At 42.9% G+C, this 22,956-nt stretch overlaps 1 protein-coding gene across 2 annotated transcripts in view; it reads left to right on the top strand.

Annotated features, from left to right (window-relative positions):
• NTRK2 (neurotrophic receptor tyrosine kinase 2) overlaps positions 1-22,956 on the top strand; it is a 315,336-nt gene that overhangs the window by 242,169 nt on the left and 50,211 nt on the right. For both annotated transcript variants that reach the window (XM_070431418.1, XM_070431417.1), the window contains 2 exons: positions 5,145-5,317; positions 10,668-10,902. In XM_070431418.1, the coding sequence (XP_070287519.1) occupies positions 5,145-5,317; positions 10,668-10,902 (408 nt within the window). The remainder of the gene's footprint in view (positions 1-5,144; positions 5,318-10,667; positions 10,903-22,956) is intronic.

The following is a 22,956-nucleotide window of genomic DNA, read 5'->3' as shown; positions in this document are numbered from 1 at the left end:
GTATTTTAAAATATGTGAATTAGAGCTTGGCTTCATGTTTCTCACTGGATGGTCAACCTCTTAGATTCTGAACCATTAGAGTCAGCATGGCTATGATAATAAATGTAGCAGCAATCAACACCGTGGCTATGAACCTTGTATTTCAGGCTGTCACTGGTATGTAATTAAAGTCCTTGCAAAGGCCAGCTATATATGACTGAGTTGATGTGCACAGAGTGTTAGTTTTTAATACACAGTGAGCACAGTCTGAGTGTTTGTGATCATTCTTATTTGTTTTTTACAATCATTTAGTTCATTTTTACATTTGTAGGGATGTGGGAGAGTTACTCATTGCACTCTCTTTAGTTTCGAAGATTTTATTTTTATCAAGCTCTCCCTATTTCTGAATTTATTAAAATATACTCTTCCAAGGTTCACTTTTGTAAGAATCTGTTAGAAGCTTCCTCTACCTTTCTTTAAAGGAGACCCAAAAGTTAAAAGAATCATACAGTATTGTGGCTATCACTCTAAATACTTAGTTTTTATTGCCTCTAAGAGTCTTATAAGAAGGGTATCTGCCTTAATTCTATTTCAGTCTAGCATTGTTTCTCAACATTCCCAAGAAGCAGGTTGACCAATGAATAGCCTACTGAGGTGACTTTTATAGAATGATGCTATCCAATAGAAATATAATGTGAGCTACAAAGGCAAGCCATATTTGTATGTATTTAAAAAGTTTTTAGTATGCACAATAAAATTGGAAAACAGGTAAAACTAATTTTATGAATATATTTTATTTAACCCAACATATCTAAATATTGTTACTTCAACACATTAATATAAAATATTAATGAGATATTTTATTGATACCAAGTTTTCAAAATCCAGTGTGTATTTTAACTCACAGAACTTGTCAATTTGGACAGCCATATTTCAAATTATCACTAACCACATGTGGCTGTTGGTTTGCATTTTGGACAGTTCAGCTCTAGAAGATATCAGAAGCACTAGGTCTTGAACCAATGACCCTGACCCAGACGAAGTTAGGCATATTAACATTCCCATGCATCTCGGTTGCTTCATCTGGGAGTTTACTCATTGACATCTATGTTTTAGGCATGGTGGTTGGCATGGGCTTAGTGAGGTCTTACCATAATAATCTCTTTTAAAAAAAAGTCTTTCTCCTTAACTCGTCTTATGATCTCTAAAAAGTGTTAGAGAAGAACGTAAGATCATTAAAAAGAAAAGGACACCATCTCTGTTTTAACTTATGTCTCCTAAACCACCTACATTTTGAAATGCATAATCATTGTTCATGTCTTACAACATCCAGAAACACAATGATTTCAAATATGCTCTCTTGCCTCTCCTACTAGTTTCCTGTTAGCTTTATTATTTGGCTGAAGCATTTCAGATGAAAGTTAATCTTCCTTTCTTCTATTTTACTTCAGTAACTTCTCAGTTCTGTGTTGAAGTTAATTTCATACTACTCCATTCTTCCAACTCTGAATCAGTGTGTACTCCAGGCAGTAAACTCACTTTAGCTCTGGATGAGACCTCTCCCTTGAGAATGTCTTCAGAAAGGATGGCAGCTTTGGAGTTTCAGGAAATTCACGAGGAATAGAAAGAAATGAAGTTACAAGGCAGACACTAGAAGTAAGAAAACAGTAATGATCAATGATGAGGCAAACATGCCTGTCAAAATGAAACTTAAGTGGAGAGAATTATCAGGGAGGGAGGCTTCCACCTCCTGTCCATTTCCAAGGGACTCCAAGTACCAGCCAAGGCTCCCTTAATTGAGTAAAATGACAATCAGGCATGGCACTGAAACAGAGATGACTTTTATAAATAGGGCTGATAGCAGAATTTTTCCAACTTCAGATTGCTGTCTGGCTATGGTTCCACCTTAGAAAAATTCTTTCCTTAGAGTGCCAAATTCACAAGATGATTTTGCCCAACTCGGTGCCGCCATATTTTCTGAATCTCTTAAAATAGAATTGAATCATAATTTAGAGAAAGGATCCAGCATGCAAAAATGGATGGGCACATGGGATGAGGCCAAGTTTGTGAGATGCATTTGCCCCATGAATAGTGAAATCTTCTCTCTTAAATCTGAAAATGTTACTGAAGCACAGCTTTTGAAATTGAAGTATGACTCTTCTCATAGTAGTTTGCTTTTGGGAAATGGAAGTATTAGATGCTTGTTAACTCTGTCAATTTGGTGCCTCCCCCACAAGGAAAATTCTGTCTACTCTCCCAGTCTACCCCTCTATCATGCTACATCTCTCTCTCTCTCTCTCTCTCTCTCTCTCTCTCTCTCACACACACACACACACACACACACACACACACACACTTCAGCATTTGAATCACCACTACATAGCTAAAACTTGAGAAGAAAGATTACATGTAGAGTTTGTTCATGATCTGTGATAATGATCTAAATGGGTTCAGTCACCTTCTCTATCTCACTGCTAAAGACACAAGGCCTTACAAGTAAGCTCTCTCAGTGACTCAGAGTAGTCTGAGAAAACATTGTTATCTTAGAAAACATTGCAGGGTTCAAGGGCTTTCAGGAGGGAAATGGTGGCAGGATCAGGAGCCCTGCTGCTCTCTTGCCTTGGGCTGGTCACCATTGGGGAGAAAGCTTCAAATCCTGCCAAAGGAGTTAGTGAAAATGCTCAATTCTGTGAAGATGATAGCAGAAAAGACTTTGTAATCTTGCTGCTATCCCTGACAACCTAGTGTTTCCATGTGGCTGATGTGAGGCACACCCTGCCTATTCATGGGTGCCCCAGGCATGGTAAATAGCATATTGCAAACTCATCCTGTGATGACTCAATGATGAACCACCTGCAACAGACAGTCCTCAATAGCCAGTTTCCTGTGAGGGCTCAGCAAATCCTCTCATGGTCACACTCCCTTCCTAGAGTGGCCCCCATCTTATAACTGATTGATTATGAGTTATAATGGCTCAGCAGTATTGGCCCAACTCAAGAAAACTCTGAAGGGTCATCCTTTGGGGCCAGATAAGCTTTGTTGAGACTATATCATAGCTCAGCTTCACCCTCTGCCCAATTTCCCCCACAGGTATTAATCCTAAGAGCATGCCTAGGAAATGTCTTGTCTGCTGAATACTTGCCATGTGCCTGGCACTATGCCCAGTGCTGGCAATGCAGACATGGAAGGCACCATCCCTGGGCCAACGAGTTCACCATCTATTCCAGAGATAAGCAAGTAAACATGCACTTAGAATGTACTGTGGCCAGTGATATGACAGAAATTAAGTATGGGGCGTTTCCTGAGCCAGCAGTGTGTGTGGCAGCTAGGGTCATTCAACCTAGCCTGGGAGCAGGTATAACAGGGGTTGTAACAGCAATGAGAGGGTCAGGGAACACTTCTCAGAAAGGTGAGGTCTGAGCCCAGTCCTGGAGCACTTCCAGTTGTTAACCAGGTGTATTGGTTTCCTATTGCTGCTGTAACAAATTATTACAAACTCAGGGGCTTAAAACAACACAAATTTTCTCTCATCATTCTAGTGGTCAGACACTGAAAGCCAGTTTTACTAAGCTAAAGACAAGATGTCAACAAGGCGGCATCCTTCTGTAAGTTGTAGGATAGAATTTGTTTCCTTGCCTCTTCCAGCCTTTAGAGGCTGCCCATATTTTTTGGCTTGTAGCCTCTTCTTCCATCTTCAAAGCCAGCAGCACAGCATCTCTTCTTGATCTTCCTGCCCCTCCCTTGTAAGTCCCCTTGTTTGGGATGACATTGGCCCACTCTGATAATCTAGTATAATCTCCCCATGTAAAGTGACATATTCCCATGTTCAGGGATGAAGATGTAGACACCCTGCCCTAACCGGTTTGGCTCAGTGGATAGAGCGTTGGCCTGCGGACTGAAGGGTCCCAGGTTCGATTCCGGTCAAGGGCATGTGCCTTGGTTGCGGGCACATCCCCGGTTGGAGGTGTGCAGGAGGCAGCTAATCAATGTTTCTCTCTCATCGATGTTTCTAACTCTCTATCCTTCTCCTTTCTCTCTGTAAAAATTCAATAAAATATATATTTTTAAAAAAAGATGTAGACACCTTCAGGGAGGCATTATGCAACTTCCTATACCAGTGACATGCCCGAATCAACATTCCAGGCAGAGGGTTGAACGTGTGCAAGGACAAGGAGGTGTGGCCCGGTGTCACTAGGGCATCTACAGGTATTTCATAAGGTGGAAGCATAAGTTTCAAGAGAGGCATGTCAAGAAGAGATCAAGCTGGACAGAGATGCAGGGTTGCTGGATCATTTAGGACATTGTATTTTAAGCTTGACTTATACTTAATTACATATGTGACTTATCTCCCTATTTGCATATGAGCACCTGAGGCCAGGATTTGGGTCCCTGTCTTCTTGATGCCACCACAGGTCTGGCTCAGTGACTGGCACAGAGCAAGAACTCAGCACATGTGTGTGACATCAACAAATGCCAGCTTTGCCCTGCTATTAGACCATAGTGTCTGAGTAATCTGAGCCAAGAACAAAAGTCCCCAGAGCCTGGCTGGCATGATCCTGGGCAACTTCGTCTTGGCAGTGTGACTGGCCTGCTGGCAGGGGCATTTCCTGAGCCAGCAGTGTGTGTGGCAGCAGTGGGAGAAGGCTTTTTAGAGTGTCCGTGATAAAACCGGCAAAATGGTCACTGTGAAAGTTGCAAAGTGGGTCCATGAGAGCTTCCTATGTTCTTCTCACTACTGCATATTTCCATAATTACGTTTTAAAAAGGTTACATGAGCAGAGGTGAGGTGCACATAGCATCCTACAAAGGGCAACAGGCACCGAAATGGGAGTGAAGTCTGTAGTTGAGCCCAGACCAGGGTTAAAAGGGATGAAGACTAAAGGCTCGTGTCCATAACTTAATGAGGTAACATCTGTGCTGGTGCTTCATCAACTGTCGAGTTCTGCAGACCCTTGAGGGGCTTTACCTCAAAAGGTTAAGTTAACACAAACATTTGCTCAGAATTTAGGCCATTTTCCAATCTTTCATGGAATAAATGAGTTGAATTTCCTTCCCATCAGGAAGCTCAGGGCCCACTGAAATAACGCCTTCTCCACGCAGCCTTCCCTTTGACACCCTCCGTTTAAGATATGCTGGTTTCCCCCCATCTCTGCCCCTCACCCCAGACGCTGAAGGATGCCAGCGACAATGCACGCAAGGACTTCCACCGAGAGGCCGAGCTGCTGACCAACCTCCAGCACGAGCACATTGTCAAGTTCTATGGTGTCTGCGTGGAGGGCGACCCGCTCATCATGGTCTTCGAGTACATGAAGCACGGGGACCTCAACAAGTTCCTCAGGTACAGTGTGGTGGGGAGGGCAAGGCAGGAGTGGGCCTTCGGGGTTCAGGCAGCCTGAGGTGGAGCCCCTGAAGTCCTGTCTGGCTCCAACGTGCTGTTTTCTTTCCAAGAGAGCTGCCCCTCAGCTTTGCAAGATTAGCAAACGTGCAGCCGGGGATTTCTTGGTAGAGGGTGTCACTTAGGAGAAATAGGAAGGATGTTAGGGGCAGGCAACCAAGTTGCACCTGCCCTTGCTGGCCTCAGTTTCCTTACTAGTAAAAGGGATGTGTTTATATCAACAAAAAGGACTACTGTCAGCTCTATTGGGATGGGAGGTGATTAATAAATCTTGTCCCCACACCCTTATTCCCGGCCACATTTTCCTGAGATGTTTATTGTGCCTTCCGTGTTATGGCAATACCTACACCTCTGTTCTCTGGATTCTGTGGGTGCTGGGGGGGCTTTCCACCAGAAGTCGGTACCAGTAGCTTCATGCAGCCACTAGAAGATTCAGAAACCATATAGTCTAAGTAATAAGGCAATTGTGGAGAGAGCAATGGAAGGGGGAGCTTGTACTGCTGTGTTTGGAAATGTCATCACGTGGCCATCTGATCACTTTCACCATCTCTAGCCTCATGAATACATGTGGAACTTAGTTCTCTTTGGCTGGGACAAATCTTTCTCTGATTTGCCTCTGATTGTGTGGGTGATGGAATGTGTGGGTGATGGAGATCAGGAATATGGAGCCAATTCATGGTATTCAGAGACAATCACCCTAAAAATGTGTTATCCAATATCAGCAAAGGTTTGCTTGTAGGTGATAGGAGAGTAGATGATGGTAGATTTCACACCTTGTCTTGTTGGACCTAATATGAACACTTGGAGTGCGGGAAACGAGTTAAGTCGGCTCGCGTGAATTGCGCGTACTCCGCGGGAGCTGTCTTAACTCGGTTCATATAGATTTGCGGTGGAGTGCGGGAAACGTGTAAACTCGGGCCGATTGTAACTGCGTATTACCAAATATTTGTTTGTTTGCCGTTCACAAAGATACCTACCTGCGTATGCGAACCGTTTCATACCCATTGGGGTAATAGGTATCATAAAAATCCCTGATTTTGTGCGGGAAACCTAAATAATTGCCCGCGCCATCTTATATTTTGGCAGGAAATTCACCCGACACCGTAGTGTGAATATGGAGCTGAATTTTGCTGAGGTCCAGCTGCACATTGGAAAAATATTTTTCCTTGTTCCCATGCTCTAGGCTACTTGATTAATTAAAAATGGTGCTTTCCATAAATTGTAGCATAATAAATCCACATGTACCCATTAGATGTAATTAAATGCTTCTGTGAGTTCAGACTGTGCATGTGCGTGTAAGCACACACCTGTGTGTGTGTGTGTGTGTGTGTGTATTCTTTCACTTTTGGCTCTATCGGCTTCTCCCTACCTCTCCTTCCTGCCTCCCAGAAGGAGCAGGCACCTGGTTCTTCCTTGGCATCTTGCCCAGGGCACGAAGCTATTGGAAACCTCCTCCTCTCAATTTTAGAACCTGCTGAACTCTGGGAATGAGAGGTTTTCCATGCCAAGGATCGGGTTCTTAGGTGCAATACTGTGCTGTGAACAGTCTATCCTCTCTTTCTGGAAGGAAACCCAGCCTTCAAGCTGCCATGAATGTGTTCCTAAGTGTCATTGGCACTGCCCTATGAAGACAGATGCCTACAGTTATCTTCCCACCCTTTTCATTCAGCCAAAGGGCACCCATTCAGTAGAAACATGGTCAGGCCCTATGCTAGGTTGGCTAGTGGGTGACAGGGCTGGAATTCAAACCCACAGCCTCTGGCTGCAAAACCCCCAGTTTTTCACCATTGCAATACCTCCTCTTGAGGTGGTGCTAAAAGATCAGGAGAAAGCAGTGTGCTATGGAATTCCACAGCCAGAACAACGTGGCTAAGTGCCGGCTGTGACCCACATGGGGAGCGTACAAGCCAAGGAAGGTGAGAAGCCTGCTGAACCTCCCCACTCTCCACAATGGGGCGGAGGTGTTGATGGTGCTTTTTCCCTCTTAAATCATGTTCTCATGGAAGAGGTGAGCTATGTTTTTATTTCAAAGAGCTGCAGGATAACCTGGGGAATGAAACAGAGGGCTGTTGTGCTAACTTTATTTATACTCTTCTTAAGAACTTGTTTAGAAGACTCACCTGCCCTCTATTCACAGCAGGACTTTCTGCTCAAGGAAAGCATCCACAGGATTTTCTCACTAGGAGGAGCCTTGTTCCAATCCCTAGAAGCAAGCAGGCACCTGCCCTACCCGGCACATGGTAGTGTAGCGTGCCGAAGGCTTTGGCGGGCGGCCAGTTTTATGGCGCCTCTGCCTTCTGAATGTGAGGTTGGAGGCTGGGGTTTTGCACAGAGGTAGCCTTTTGCACTCGCCTCACATTTTTCCTTTTCTCCCAAGTCTTTGCAATGGACAGATTCTTAGCGGAATCTCGGCTGTGGCAAAGCAACAACTTATTTCACTCTTTGCACTACATCTATGAAGATTTCATCCTGGCCTAGCTTTTCTGGGTATTTCAGGATTTCTCATAGTCTATGTGCTCCCCTAGGTCCTTCTCCTGGTATGGAGGTCACATAAGAGCTTTGACTCCTACGATGAGTGGAAACATTCATATTTTTCCTTGCCTCTTAGTACTGGGAAGGGTTGGGCTTGAGTAACCTTTAGTGAGGTGGGAAGGGCCAGCGCTATGGAATCCCTAAGAATGCTGGCACTGGCAACCACAAAAAGGAATGCCCAAAGGACAAGTTGTGTTGTCACGTCACCTCTCCATTTCTTTTTGAAGAGGAACCTGCTTACAGAGCCTTTCTCTGTGGCTTTTAAAAAATTATTAAATGTATTGGGGTGGCATTGGTCAATAAAATTATATAGGTTTCAAGTGTAAAATTTGAGAATACATCATCTGTATATTGTATGGTGTGCTTGCCACCCCAAGTCAAATCCTCTTCTGTCATCATATATTTGACCCCCTTTACTCTTTACGTAAAGATTAAAGGAGGTGAAAACATGTAAAAGAGGAGACGATAGCTACTGCAACTTGGAAATGAGCTCACGGCATAAATAGGAATAATTTGTGACAATAAACACATAACAGGGGAAGGGTAAAGGTCTCTCGGCTTTTCGATGAAAGGCCACAAAGCACCACACAAGCAGTTTCAATTGCTCCCCCCATGGGTGTGCATAGGAAGGTGCAGTCACTATCTCCACTTTCCAGGTGAGAAGCAGGTCCAGAGAGGCTCAGTAGCTCACCTGAGGTCATAGCCAGTGTGTTAGAACAGGGTTCAAGTTCAGTTCTGATACCCAGAGCCTTGCCCACTGCACTGCAAGACGGTTTGCTCCAGTGAGAGATTTTGAGCTGAAGAGACCCCTGAGGCATTTCCCCTGTATTGCTCCTCAGTGTGACAAGAGGAGGTCGGGGGCTGTGGTTTGAGTGGAGGTGAAATAAATGTGCTAAGACTTTTCTTGTACAAAAACAGGAAGCTTCTCCCAGGAATGGGTCAGATATTTACTAGTAATGACAGAGGGGACCTAAATGATCACATGGCATCATATTGTTTTGTAGTTCTGACTAATGGGGAAATCGCACACTGGAAAAGTTAAAAGCCTTCCCCAGACCATGGTGCTGGACACCCCAAAGACTGGGAAACTCCCCACCTCCCTGTCCAGTGCTTGTTCTCTGAGAATACAAGAATGGAAGATCAGATGGCAGCATGTTTTGGAAATCAAGGAAAGGCGGAATCCCTGTGGGCTGGAGCCCTGCTGGAGCAGGGTAAATGCCTGTGCTTGAGAAGCTCATCCCACCTGGGGTGGAGCTAGTGGGTAAGGGGAGGGGCAACACCAGATGGGGGTTGTTGGAGAATCCTGGCTCTCTCATTTTCAAATCCTCATACCGCTCTGGAACCCTGCAGGTCCATTCACCACTTTAAAATTCATTTTAAATCCTCTATTATTTATTTTAAGTTCTTCAACGTGTCTGGAAAGAGATGTCATTGGCATTGACATTGGGAGGAAGAAGCCCTTTGACCAGGCCTTTATTCCTTGCCCCCTCAGGCCACCAGGGGCAGTGACACCAATGTTGGCTCAATTCACAGGGTTAGAAGGGGACTGCAGGTACTGATTGCATATCCTAAGAGTGGTACCCTCCCCTCCCTGAAACACCTATCAGTGTTGCAATGCCTTAAATCAGCGATGTTTAACCATCATGGCAGGCACACTGGTGGGCAGCAAGAATTTTTAAAACATGCGTACCTGATTATTTAGTCAAAGGCACTGACTTCCATTACATTGTCAAATAAAAAATAGCAACAGCCAACACAACAATAGCCATGTGGTATGAATGAGTCAAAATTATACCTATTTCTTTTGTCAGATTGGCAAAAAATATGTATTTTCCGGTTCGTTGCAGAATTTTAATAATTAGTTTATGTGCACCATGAGATGAAAAAGGTTGAAAATTGCTGCCTTAAATCATTCCTGGGAAAAGATAGGAGAAAGAGAAGATAAAAAAATCATACTCTTCCTCCCCCGCCCCCCCAAAAAAAATATAAAGAAGAAAACTTGTTCAGTAAAAGAATGAATGTGTTGTGATTCAAAGAATGTTGCCTATGTGGTGGCCAGTGTGTGCTTTGAGCTGGAGATCAGGGGGAAGGGTGGGCACAGGAGGTGGCACTGTTCATGGGGAATGAATGTCCAGGCTGAGGATGCCCTGGGATTCTGATGACTTGGGCTTACTAAGATGAGGGCAGCTTGGAAACCATGCCCAGCTGCAGAGCAGGGGGGATCGGGGAGACCAGAGTTGCCAGCTCTGGCCCTGGTGGGGCACTCTGGAGGGATTGCCCTGAGTGTGTGTGAGTGTTGGGGGGCGGGGGGGTGGCGGGTGCTGGGCTGCAGCATGTGGCTGGGAGGGATGGAGGGTGTGGGCTCAATGATCCATTGCTCTAGAAGAGCCAAACTCTCCCACTTGATTGTGATTTTGTTGTTGGGTTCTTGTTTGTTTGTTTTGCTTCAGCCACCTACTGCTTTTCAGAGTCAGGGGACTACGTCTGAAGCCCCTAAAACATGAACTTGTTTGTATGTTGGGGGTAAGGGGTACCACTCAGGCCCACGTGGCCCCGGGATTCTGGACTCTGTGGGAATGGAAGCCTGGGTGCTTTTGAAGTATAACCGTGGGTGAAGCATCTTTTCCTCCTCTGCGTGCTAAGTCAGGCGGCGTCTTTTAGCACCAGGAGCTGATGGGGGCGGGGGGGGGGGGGGGGGGGGGGGCAAAGGGCCCCTCCAGGCAAAGAATTCCAACAGCAACTCCTTCTGTGTCCTCCGCAGGGCGCACGGACCCGACGCTGTGCTGATGGCCGAAGGCAACCCGCCGGCGGAGCTGACGCAGTCGCAGATGCTGCACATTGCCCAGCAAATCGCAGCGGGCATGGTCTACCTGGCGTCCCAGCACTTCGTGCACCGAGACCTGGCCACCCGGAACTGCCTGGTCGGGGAGAACCTCCTGGTGAAAATCGGGGACTTTGGCATGTCCCGGGACGTGTACAGCACTGACTACTATAGGGTGAGTGGCTGCACCCCCCAGGTCCCCGGGGCCTGGTTATATTATTTGCTTGGGCTGCCATAACAAAATACCATGGACTACGTGGTTTTAACAACTGGAGTTTATTTTCTCAATGTCCAAGATTAAGGTGACTGCAGGGTTGATTTATATTCTATTTCTCTTGACTTTCAGACAGCGCCTTTCCTCTGTGTCCTCCCCGGGTTTTCCTCTGTACATGCACCCCCTGGGGTCTCCGTGTGGCTAAATTTCCTCTATGTGAATACCAGTCAGACTGGATTAGGGCCTCATTTTAACTCAATCACCTCCTTCAGGCCCCATCTCCAAGTACAGCCATATTCTGCGGTACTGAGGAGAGCACAGTTTGGTCTACAACATTCTCCTGCTCTTTCCACACCTTTCAGGTGTGTGGTCTCTCCATGAGGGCAATCCTCAGTCTGAGAATTTTACCACGGAAACCTGAGGGCCTGGGGAAATTCCTAAGGGCAAGAGGTTAAAGGATTTTGAGGTTTGCACTTGATTCTGTGAAATTATGTCTGAAGGCTTTGTTTGAGGTTTGACAGAAGATGAACTTGTTCATGGAAATAATGGTACCCCAGACCTTGGAAGTTCCCCCACGGAACCGTCTTGGTTGAAAGTGGATTAGCTGGTGGTGTTGCTCTGAGATGCAAGAAGCACCATCCTGCAGGTTTCTGAAGAGCCCCACCCAGTCCAGAAGCTCTAAGGGGTTGAGTTATAGACAATCATTCAAATCCACCGATTACCAGCAATTGGCCCCTTTGGCATGTTAGATTTGCTAACTGAGATCTTGGGACCTGGGTCTGAGAGAAAAGGGATACTTCTGGGAACCTCGAAGTCCTGATACTGAAAGCAAAGGTTCAGGTGGTGTTCTACCACCTCAAAGCCTCAATTCTGTTTTCTTGTTTTTCTGGAATTTCAAGGGTAGAAGAAGAGAATAGGAAGGAAATGGAGTAAATGTGCTGTGTGTATATAGCCTAAGACAGTGGTTCTCAACCTTCCTAATGCCGCGACCCTTTAATACAGTTCCTCATGTTGTGGTGACCCCCAACCATAAAATTATTTTCGTTGCTACTTCATAACTGTAATGTTGCTACTGTTATGAATCGTAATGTAAATATCTGATATGCAGGATGTATTTAGGCGACCCCTGTGAAAGGGTCGTTCGACCCCCAAAGGGGTCGAGACCCACAGGTTGAGAACCGCTGGCCTAAGAGGATAAAATGGATAATGTGACTAACTTTATAATAAGGTAGGGCTGGTGAAGAAAAGGCCTCTCCTCGCCTTTACTCTTCCCTTGATGACTTCTTCGTGAGGAGGTGCCTTCTCAGTTTGTTTCCTGTAGTTCTTACTGCGGCCTCACTCACCTTCAATGCCTCTGCACTTTAGCTGAGCCAACTTTGCTACAATTCGTCTAAGACAGCGATTTTCAACCTGCGTGACACAGCATAGTGGAGTGCCCCAAGAACTTTTCAAATATGCAATCCCTGACTCTGTAGTCAGGTGCACTGACCTCTTTTCCCTTAGATTGTCAAATAAAAATTAACAACAGCCAATACAACAATATCCATGTGATATGATGAATCAAAATTACACCTTTTTTTTGACAGATTGGCAAAGAATATAATATATATTTTTGGTGTGCAACAGAATTTTAGTAATTAGTTTATGTGTGCCATGAGACGAACAAGGTTGAAATTCACTAGTCTAAGACAATGAGTTTATGGCCTTGGTGTATATTCTTCTGTAGATATTTTCTGTGGTGTGTTATTTTTTTCCTTTGTCACCTCCATAGGTATTGTCCACATTTTGTATAGCAAGGAGTGGAGACCAAAATTAAAAATGATTATCTTGAGTGTATTTGTAGAAAACATGAGCATAGTCTCAACTTCAAGTGTTCAGAGTGGAGCTTCAAAGCACCTGTCCTGAGTTTAGGGACGGCTAGTTTGATCTAGATATCTTAAATGGGGGTGGGGGGTGTTATTACCAATGGATGCATCTCCTCTGTTAGCTCTGCTTCTTTGGTGGTAGGTGGGGGTAGGGACCTCTCCCTGTTCCCGTTAGTGGTGCTTCCCAAAGGGAAAGCTTTGCTGAGCTTGATGAGCATCTAAGGGAGAAACACATGGCCCAAGCAACAGCTTTCTCTTTAGCAGGAAGTTAACCAAGGTCTCAGAGTGTCTGGCACAAAATAAGTGCCCAATAAATGTTTTCAACTATATCATTATCCAAATCGATTATCTACCCAATTAAAAAATTGGCAAAGGATTGAAGCAGAGATGTCTCCAAAGAAAATACACAAATGGCCAATAAGCACATGAATCGATGCTCAATATCATTAGTCATTCGGGAAATGTAAATCAAAACCACAATGAGATACCACTTTATACCCCCTGGGATGGCTGTAATAAAAAGACAGACAAAAACAAGTGTTAATGGGGATGTGGAGAAATTGGAACCCTTATAAACTGCTGGTGGGAATGTAAAATGGTGCAACTGCTTTGGAAAAACAGTTTGGCAGTTCTTCAAAATGTTCAACATAGAGTCACCATATAACCCAGCAATTCCATTCCTAGGTATACACCCAAGACAATTGAAATCATATGTTCACACAAAAACTTGTACACAGTGGAAATAACAACATTATTCATAATAGCTATAAAGTGAAAATAATTTAAGTGCCCATCGATTGATAAATAGAAAAACAAAAATTCATAGTTTGTACAGTGAAATATTATTTATTAATTAAAAGGAATGAAGTACTGATTCATGCTACAACATGGATGAACCTTGAAATTACTATGGAAAGTAAAAGAAACCAGGCACAAAAGATCACATATTATATGATTTCAATTTATATAAAATGTCCAGAATAGGCAAATCTATAGGGACAGAAGGTAGACTAATAGTTGCCAGGGGTTAGGGCAATGAAGAATGAGGAGTGACAGCTAGTGGATATGGACCTCCTTTATAGGACGATAAAATTTTTCTAGAATTGTATAGTGGTCATTTAGTGTATTTGAAAATACACTAAAAACCATTGAATGTGTACATCTAAAAGGTAAATATTATGGTATATAAATTATATCCCAATTTTTAAAAACCTGAAAAAGGAAAATACCAGCCAAATAGCGACAATGGATACAAGGAGTTAGTCTTGGTCATTTGTATATTATAAAAGCACTGTCACTTGTCACATACCATATTTTATCATTCGTTAAAAAGAAAACCCTCCACTTAGATGACATATTCCTGAAGTCCTTCCTTCTGAATTGATTGGAGAAAAGAACAATTCCCAGTTCCTTTATCCGTTAAATGTTCTTGGAACTCTCCCAGTCATTAAGAAACGTGCTTCTGGCGCCACTTTATTCAGTCCTCCTGCCCACCACCAGTTGCAGCTGCAGGGTTTGAAATAATGTTCACTTGGTTGTTTGTTGTTCCCGCTGAGGAGAAGGAAAAGAACCAGCCTTATGTTAGCTCAGTTAAGGTGGGAAAAGTGGGTGAGGGATGTAAGATCTGGCAATGTGATAGTAGCCTAGGAAAACAAAAAAAAGTAACCTCTAAAATTTCAAAATGATGGTTTGCCTTTTGGTTCCATGAAAGTATTTATCATCATGGAACTCCTTTGCAGAATATATATATATATATTTTGCTTATTAAAACATCAAAAGCAGCCCAGCTGGCATGGCTCAGTGGTTGAGCATTGACTTATGAACCAGGAGGTCAGGGTTTGATTCCTGGTCAGGGTTCATGACCAGGTTGTGGGCTGATCCCCAGGAGGGGGTGTGCAGGAGGCAGCCGATCGATGATTCTCTCTCATCATTGATATTTCTATCTTTCTCTCCCTTCCTCTCTGAAATCAACAAAAAAATTAAACAAAAAACAAACAAACAAACACCAAAAGCATATCAGTGGAGTCCTGCCATTGAGTTTGTCAGATAGACAAGCAGAGGCTGTTGCTCTGTGTTTGCAGGTGAACTCCAGAACATCTCACAGCAGATATTTGCCAGAACACTTTTCGCTTTCACATTAGTTATTTACCTGTTGCATCATCTATAAGCTTGGCATTCACCCCCTCCCCACCAGGGTGCCTCTTCATCTTCTCTGTTATAGCAACTGGGAAATGTTTTTTCCTTACAGTTCGGTTTCTCATTTGCAGACACCTTTTCTTCTTATTCTCCTCTGGTCTTCACCCTCCAAGGTGACAAGCTGCTGTAGCTGATGTGGCTGGTCCTTAGCTATGTTAAATACCTTTTCCGCCATAGTAATGGGGGAGGATTTTCGTGTTAGCCAAGGGTATCTTATATAGAAGGATGGTGATTAGGCCTGGAGTCAAATTTATTGAGGAGTAACATGCCCCTTGTCTTTAAGCAAGAACCAGTCCCATTGGCAACCCAAGCCTTCTGCTCATAGTGGCTCATGAGCAGCGTTGTGGGGTGGCCACAGCCCTGTGCAATCTGGGGCAGCAGGGGCAGGTGGCAGCTGTTCTTCCATCATGAAAACGGCTGCCTCAAGGCTTCCACCCTGTTGCAGCTGAGCTAATTATATCTTCCCAATGAAGGAAGAAATCGGAATGCTGCATTTGCATGGAAACCAGCCTGATTTGGTGGGTCCAAAATTACTCTAGCATTTATGTTCTCTGAATTGTTTTAATTAGCAGCTCTGCAGTACTTGTCTTTTATTTTGTTTTTATTCCTTCCCACCACTGGCAAAAACTGACGTTTAAAGAACATCTGAACCAGGTTTCTGTCACATTCTGCCTATGACAGACCTAGGATCTCACTCTACGTGGTCATTACTGTGCCACAGTGGATCCACTGAAATTTTTCTAATATGCACTTTCGTGGTTTTCACCGTTTGGGTCCGACATGTGTTTAAAATGAATGTGATCTATTGGTGAATAGAGGGCCCTAACCTCTGAAATCCTAGTTTTTGTGTCTTGTTCTTTGTGCTTTAGTTCTTCTTTGGGTGGTAAGAAATTCTATCCTTTAATTAATCTTCCACTTAAGGAAAAAAAAGGAAGCAGAATAGGCAAATTGACTTAGGGTGGACATTGAACAAAGTAAATGAATATAACTTGACTAAACAAGGTCATGGTCAGAATCCTAAAGTGTTAAAATGATATTAGTCCAAGAAATCATCTTTAGGTGCTCAATCCTGGTTTATTAGCTGCAGAGAGAACAGAAAATGGGTTGTACTAAAATCAGCAGATAGAACAAGTAGCAAAAAGAACTGATTTGAACTTCAGGGCCTTTCCCTTCCCACTCTGGAGTAAGAGGGGTGATGGACTAGGAAATAAAATCCTGAACCACAGAGGAGAGGAGAAGGCTTAGATAAGTTAAGAACCGAACAACCACATAAGAAATAATCAAGAGGTAACTTTCATACCTCAGTATTTGAAAAAAAGTATGCTTATTTTTAAAGGAATATTTTCATGTACTGTGAACATTTCTAGATAAGACAGGTAAGTAGGCAGACTAGATAGATGATAGATAGATAGATCTTGACTCATTTCACAAATATTTTTAGTGTGTTGTTGTGTAAAATGCCGATGTCATTTTCTCTGTGAATGCCTGCTAATTCTTAAGAAGCAATGCCAGCTTCACCTGCTCCCTGACTTCCTCCAAGCACGGTAATTGCTCACAAAATTTGTGGTCTCTTAATACTTCATATAAATCAGCATTACAGCATAGAGCATGTTGCATCATGGAACTTCATTCATATATGTTTCTCACTGATATGAGAACAGCGAGGAGACAAGTCTTATACATCTTTGTATGCACACAGTCTGGCTATACTAGGTGGCCACTCAATGATTGTTGAACAAGGTGCACACCAGGAAAAGCCTTTATGAATGAATCTGCTTAGCCCTGTGGATGAATACAGAAGACACTCAGCTTTACAGGGGGCCTGGTTCTGAGGTTAGGAGCACTGGCTTCAGGAAGTAAAACTAGAGATACAGGGACATTCTTATCTCAGACAATTTCTTTTCAATGGAGAGCTCAGAGCTACAACTTACTTGCACGTTTTCTATAGTAGAAAAGCTTCCTTTGGTATACTCTGCCTAGAGCCCCTCAAAACCAGGCCCAGCGTTCACTTTAAGAGACAACACTATCTCTTCCTGAAACAGGAATGCCCTCAATGTCATTAACTCTCTTTGAATGTATCATTTCTTATCTTCCCCTTTAATGTATAACACTTACATGATGGTCCTTAATGTTCACATGAGCAATTATAGACAGTTCTGTTTGCAATCTTTTGATTAAACTGGACCCAGAAACATAAGAGTTTATTTATTCTATGAAATCATCCTCCATTTATGTCCTATATAACGCAGAGAGAGCACTGTTGAGAGGAACCTGCCAGGGAGAAATCAGAACATTGAGTTCAGACTAATTCTATATTAAACTAGATTTGCATAAATTGTTTCAAGATTCTAAATTGGCTTAGTCTGTATTCAAGCCTTCCTAAGAATCTTTTCCATATGCTTTGGAGTTACAACAATGTGGGTGAGTGTTCTTTCACTCATTCATTCATTCAGCACACATTTATTAAACAGCTACTAAGTGCTAGATGCTGTACTAGATACTAAAGGAATCCAGATAAAAAAGACACATGGGCTGTGACTTGAGGCAGTTTTCAGACTTGCGTCAATGTGATAAATGCAGGAATAGAGATAAGTACTGGCAACCCTGAAGAGGAAGCCACCAGCCTACTTTGGGAAATCAGAGTAGGGTTCACAGAGTTGAGACATTTGAGCTGGTATTTAAGATACAAACCCTAAATTGTTCTATTGGCAAGAAGGCTCTGGGCCAGGAGGGGAGGAAGACATTCTTGGCCTAAGGGGCAACATATGAAAAGAGATGGCAGTATAAACATCACAGGATGCGTGGCCAGGGAATGGGACTCTGTTGCATGCATCTGAGATAACAAAGTAGGCTATTTAGGCTATTATCCGATTTCACAGGGGCCTGTTTGCCATGCCAAAGACTTTGGACCTGGTCCTTTTGGCAGTGGGAAGCCACTGAAAGTTTTTATGCCAGAAAGTGACATATCCGATTGTATTATGTCAGCTTATGAAAATAGATCCACCCAACAGATTCCCAGATCCCCATTCCTGCACATCTTTGATTGGCCTAGAGCAGTGGTCGGCAAACTGCGGCTCGGCAAACCACGGCTCGCAAGCCACATGCGGCTCTTTGGCCCCTTGAGTTTGGCTCTTCCACAAAATACTGGCTCTTCCACAAAATACCGACTTCTGTGCATGGGCCACAAAGTTTCAATCGCACTGTATGCGCGCGCCTGCACGTGGTATTTTGTGGAAGAGCCACACTCAAGGGGCCAAAGAGCCGCATGTGGCTCGCGAGCCGCGGTTTGCCGACCACGGGCCTAGAGCAGTGTCCCTCCAACTGGTCCATGAACTGTCAGTGGCTGTTCACCAACAAATGAGATATGGGATCACCAGGTAAACAATAATTCCCTTGCTGTAGTCCTCAGTCTGTATTACTGTGCTGTGTGGTCTTTTAGGGCAGGCTATTGAAAGTGGCCAAGGCCAGCAAAGAAGAATTGGCCTGGAGAACCTTTGCCCAGGTCTCTGGTCCTATCTATTCCCCCAACCAATGAAGACTGTTAGCAGGAGATGGGATAAATCCTCTATGTTTTTTTATTGTCTTTTGAGTCCTTTATTCCTGAAGTCAATAGCCCATATGCTTTGTACATAGAAGTGCTGCGTGCAGAAATTAAGTATGTGTTTACGTGCAGCGGGAAAGAAGGTAAATCATAGACATTGGCTTGGATGGGCCGGAAGGATTCCGATTTCTCACAGTTCTGGAAGATATCTTCTATGGGGATGCTCTCCCTTTTACCTCCCATTTTTGAAGCAGTCAGGCCTCAGTCTCTCATGCTGGTGACATTTCATACTTTTGCATTATTTATACCAGAGCCCCTTAAAAAGGGAGGTGGCAACAAAGAGTTTATGGGGTATAGAGGAAAGAGCTTCAGACCGGGGTCCTAGAGGCAAAGGTTCAAATCTCTGATTTGCCTTTTCTAACCTTACGATTCTATCAGCTAGGAGTGCAGTTAGTCAAAGGTAGAATTACGCTGCTAGTGGTGGCCTCAGCAGATAGGAAGTTGGTTTCCCTCATGTGACGAGAAGTTCACAGGTGGGCAGTTCCCAATTGGTTCAGAGGCTTTCCAGTGTCAGAGCTATGGCTTTGCACTTGACTTTTTCCTGTGTTTTTCCTCATGGCTACAAGAGGGCTATAGCAACTCCAAGCATATAAAAAATGTAATTGGAGGAGGAAGGAGGCAAGGCGAGTGCAGGGAGCAGATAGGTTCTTCCTTTACACCTTCCTGTCATTAGAAGTAAATCTTTCCCAGGACATCCTCTCTGCAAAAACTCCTCTTTGAACCTCATTGGCTGCAGGTAGGTCAAGACTAAGGGCTGAATTCAGTTGCACAGATCAATGGCTTGTTATCAAAGACCTAGACAACTGGGATTCCACCATCAGGAAAAAAAAAAAAGGGAAAGCAAATGGCTTTAGGGAAAGAAAATTATGTCAAACTCACCTTGTGAACCATCATAGCCTCTGTTTTCTTATTTGCAATGAGCTCCTCCCTTTAAAGGTTGTTGAAGACAGTAAATTGAAGTGGTATGTAATCATTGCTCTTTGTTCCTTTGTATACAATGCATCCTTTTTTTCTCAGTCATCTTTAAAATGGTCTCTTTATTGCTGGTCTTGAGCAATTTGATTATATGTGATTTGGTATACTTTTATTCCTATTCTTGTGCTTGGATTTCTTAGATTTGTGGGCTTATAGTTGTCATCAATTTGAGTTATTTAAGTCATTATTGTTCAAATATTTATTCTGTTCCCCCTATGTACCAGCTAGAAATTCCAATTTTACTTATATTAAGCTGCTTAAAGCTTGCTCATGGCTCACTGAGTTCTTTTTATGTTTTAGATTCTTTTTTATGTTTCAATTTGGATAGTTTCTACTACTCTGTCTTCAACTTCCTTTAGCCCTTCTTCTGCAATGTCTAGTTTTTTATTATTTTTTAGTTGTACCATGTGTGTCAGTCTTGGATCAATATCCATTGATTGATTTCTCTCCTCATTATGGATCATATATTTTCCTGTTGCTTTGTATGCCTGTAAATTTGGATTGGATGCTAGACATTGTGATTTAATCTTGTTGGATGCTAGATATTTTTGCATTCCCAAACATGTTTTTAAATATATATATTTTTTTATTTCAGAGAGGAAGGGAGAGGGAGAGAGAGAGACATATCAATGATGGGAGAGAATCATTGATCGGCTGCCTCTTGCATGCTCCACATTGGGGATCGAGTCTGCAACCCAGGTATGTGCCCTTGACCGGAACTGAACCTGGGTCCCTTCAGTCTGCAGGCCAATGCTCTATCCACTGAACCAAACCAGCTAGGGACCAAACATATTTTTGAGCTTTGTTTTGGAGTGTGATTATATTGCCTTGAAGCAGTTTGATCCTTTGGTGAGTTGCTATTAAGATTAGGCAGTACCAGACCAGTGGTTACTTTAGAATTAATGATTCCCTAGTACCAAGGCATAAACTACTGAGTACTCAGTTCCCCCTGAATCATGAGGATTTTACTCTGCTTTGTAGGAACAGTACTAGTTCTGGTTCTGTGTGAGCACTGGGCACTATTTTCACTGATCCTTTTTGGACAGTTCTTCCCCAGCCACAGATAGTGTCCTCACATGCATGCACTGATCAATACTCATTTGAATACTTGAGGGGCACCCTCTGCAGATCTCCAGAGTTCTCTCTTCTCTGGTATTCTGTCATTTCCACTCTAGCCACCTTGGTCTCTCCAGACTCTCCACTCTGTCTTTTCAAGTTATGGAACATACTGGATTCTACTGGTTCCCCGCTCTTTTCCATGAATTAACGTTGGTGATCATAGGACTCACAACTATTTCTCATCTATTGGGGATCACTGTCCTTCATTGCTTATTATCTAGTATCTTGAAATAATTGTTTTATAGATAGTTAAGCCATTTTTTGGTTGTTTCAGGTGAGAAGGCAAATCTCTTTCCTGTCACGCCAACTTGCCCAGAAGTAGTAGCCAGTTGCCATCTCTCTTGGTAACAAATATGCTGTTTAAAAAATCTATCAGTGAACCATTTATAAACTGCAGTAAAGAAAACACGTTCTCCCATCTCATTAGAATAGCTACTCCCTGTAAAAACTCCCCTCTTTTTAATTAAATAACTTACATTTAAATAATACTTCTAAAATTAAAGTTTTCCTGCTTGCACAAGATTATTACTTAAGTCAGAGAGTAGATTTTCTTCATCTCCAGTGAATATTGAGCAAGAGGAAATTATCTTAGCTTTCCTGCTACCTCTGAGAGATTCCCCCGGCTCCAAACGTGAATTGGTTCAAGAAGGCTTTGGAGAAAGATGTGCGGGCAGAATATTAATAAGACTTTTCACAGTTCACATTTTTCCCAGTCTTTGTCCTTTGGTCAGGGACAGAACACCTTGGATGGATAAATGACTGAATTAATCTAAGATAGTATCATCTTTCTTAGCCAGGCCTCTTCAATATGTAGATACTGAGTGAGACATGTCCTTTTCCCTAAAGAAAACCTCAAATCTGGAGAGTAGAAATAAATGAATCATCTGATTCTAGGTAGCGTGATACATGCTGTGAAGACTAGAAATAAATTGACTTTTACTGGGAGGTGAGATAAAATCTGGAAAATTCTTTGGAAGAAATAATATTGACCTAGGTCTTCAAGGCAGAATTACAGATGGGCTGTTGTTGAACTGAAAGACTGTAGCGAATGCCTGAAGTTATAAACAAGACCAGATGGCCTGATTACAAGTGCTTCTTGGGGAGAATGTGTACCTTCTCATTGCGCCCTCCATCACGCCTCATGATGTTAGGCACTTCTAGGTTCTTACTGATTATAATTGACCAAAAGGAGGTTCCAAAGAAGATTGTATCATATTCTTCTTGGAAGTCTTTGAAACTGAAGATTCTATCCACTGTAGTGGATCTTGCAAATGGAGACCGCTCCTAAGTCCAAGCATGCCTTGATTTCATCCCCCAACTCCCCATAAAACTTTCCTAGAATTCTGTCCTCATGTAGTTATTTTCTATTTCTGCTTGATCTGTTAGTCCAGATATGAAGAACTATAAAACCCTTAGGCATTCACTTTGTATTGTCTACAGATGTTGAATTACAACCTTGTACACCGGAAACACATGATGTTACATAGCAATTTTACCTTAATTTAAAAAGAAAACTTCAACAGATTGTTACAACAACCTAACCTGATATTAGGTATTTATAAAGACATTAAAGACACCAGGACACATCCCCCTGCAGATCTGCAGCAGCCTCTCTTGGTGATCATTCCACTGGTTGTCATGAGAACTTAGTTCAGGCACTTAACCTGAGGAATACTACCTTCCAGAGGAAAACAAATTCCACAGGGGTCTCCACTAAGAGAATTTTCAAACACAAAGTTGCTTGTGATATGAGGCAACTTCTCAAGTTCTTTTCATGCTAATGGAGGCAGAGCAGTGTTGCTTTACCTAGTACTAGAGGCACCTCCCACTATTAGGTCCCCAAGCTGGACTGCACATCTGAATAGCTCGCAGTGCTTTCTTCAAAATCTTGATTACTAGGCCTCACCTTAGATACCCTGATTCAGTATCTCTGGGGATGAGAATGGGAATTTATGTTTTTAATGAGTTTCTTAGGTGAGTCTGATGTTCAGTCAAATTTAAGAATCATATTGGCCTTGCACAGCAGCATTTACAGAAGTAGCTAAGGACATAACATAGCCTCATCTATGCTAAGATTCAAGTGGAAGCATTATAAAAGATCTTAATTCACAAGTTGCAAAACAGGTAAGATGCTGTTAACTTTTTTTCAAGCTTGACCCCTTATTTGCCTGATGGAGATGGTATTACAGTAATTCATGGATTTTTAGGACTTCCAGTGGGAATGACACTTTGAATTTTAATCATTAGTACATTCTCCTT

The sequence above is a fragment of the Myotis yumanensis genome, unplaced genomic scaffold, assembly GCF_028538775.1.
Source record: "Myotis yumanensis isolate MYYU_CA2020_CCGP unplaced genomic scaffold, mMyoYum1.0.hap1 SCAF_12, whole genome shotgun sequence".
In the NCBI taxonomy this organism is placed as follows: Eukaryota; Metazoa; Chordata; class Mammalia; order Chiroptera; family Vespertilionidae; genus Myotis; species Myotis yumanensis.
Note: the sequence above shows the minus strand (reverse complement) of the source record. Positions and strands in the feature narration are given on the sequence as shown.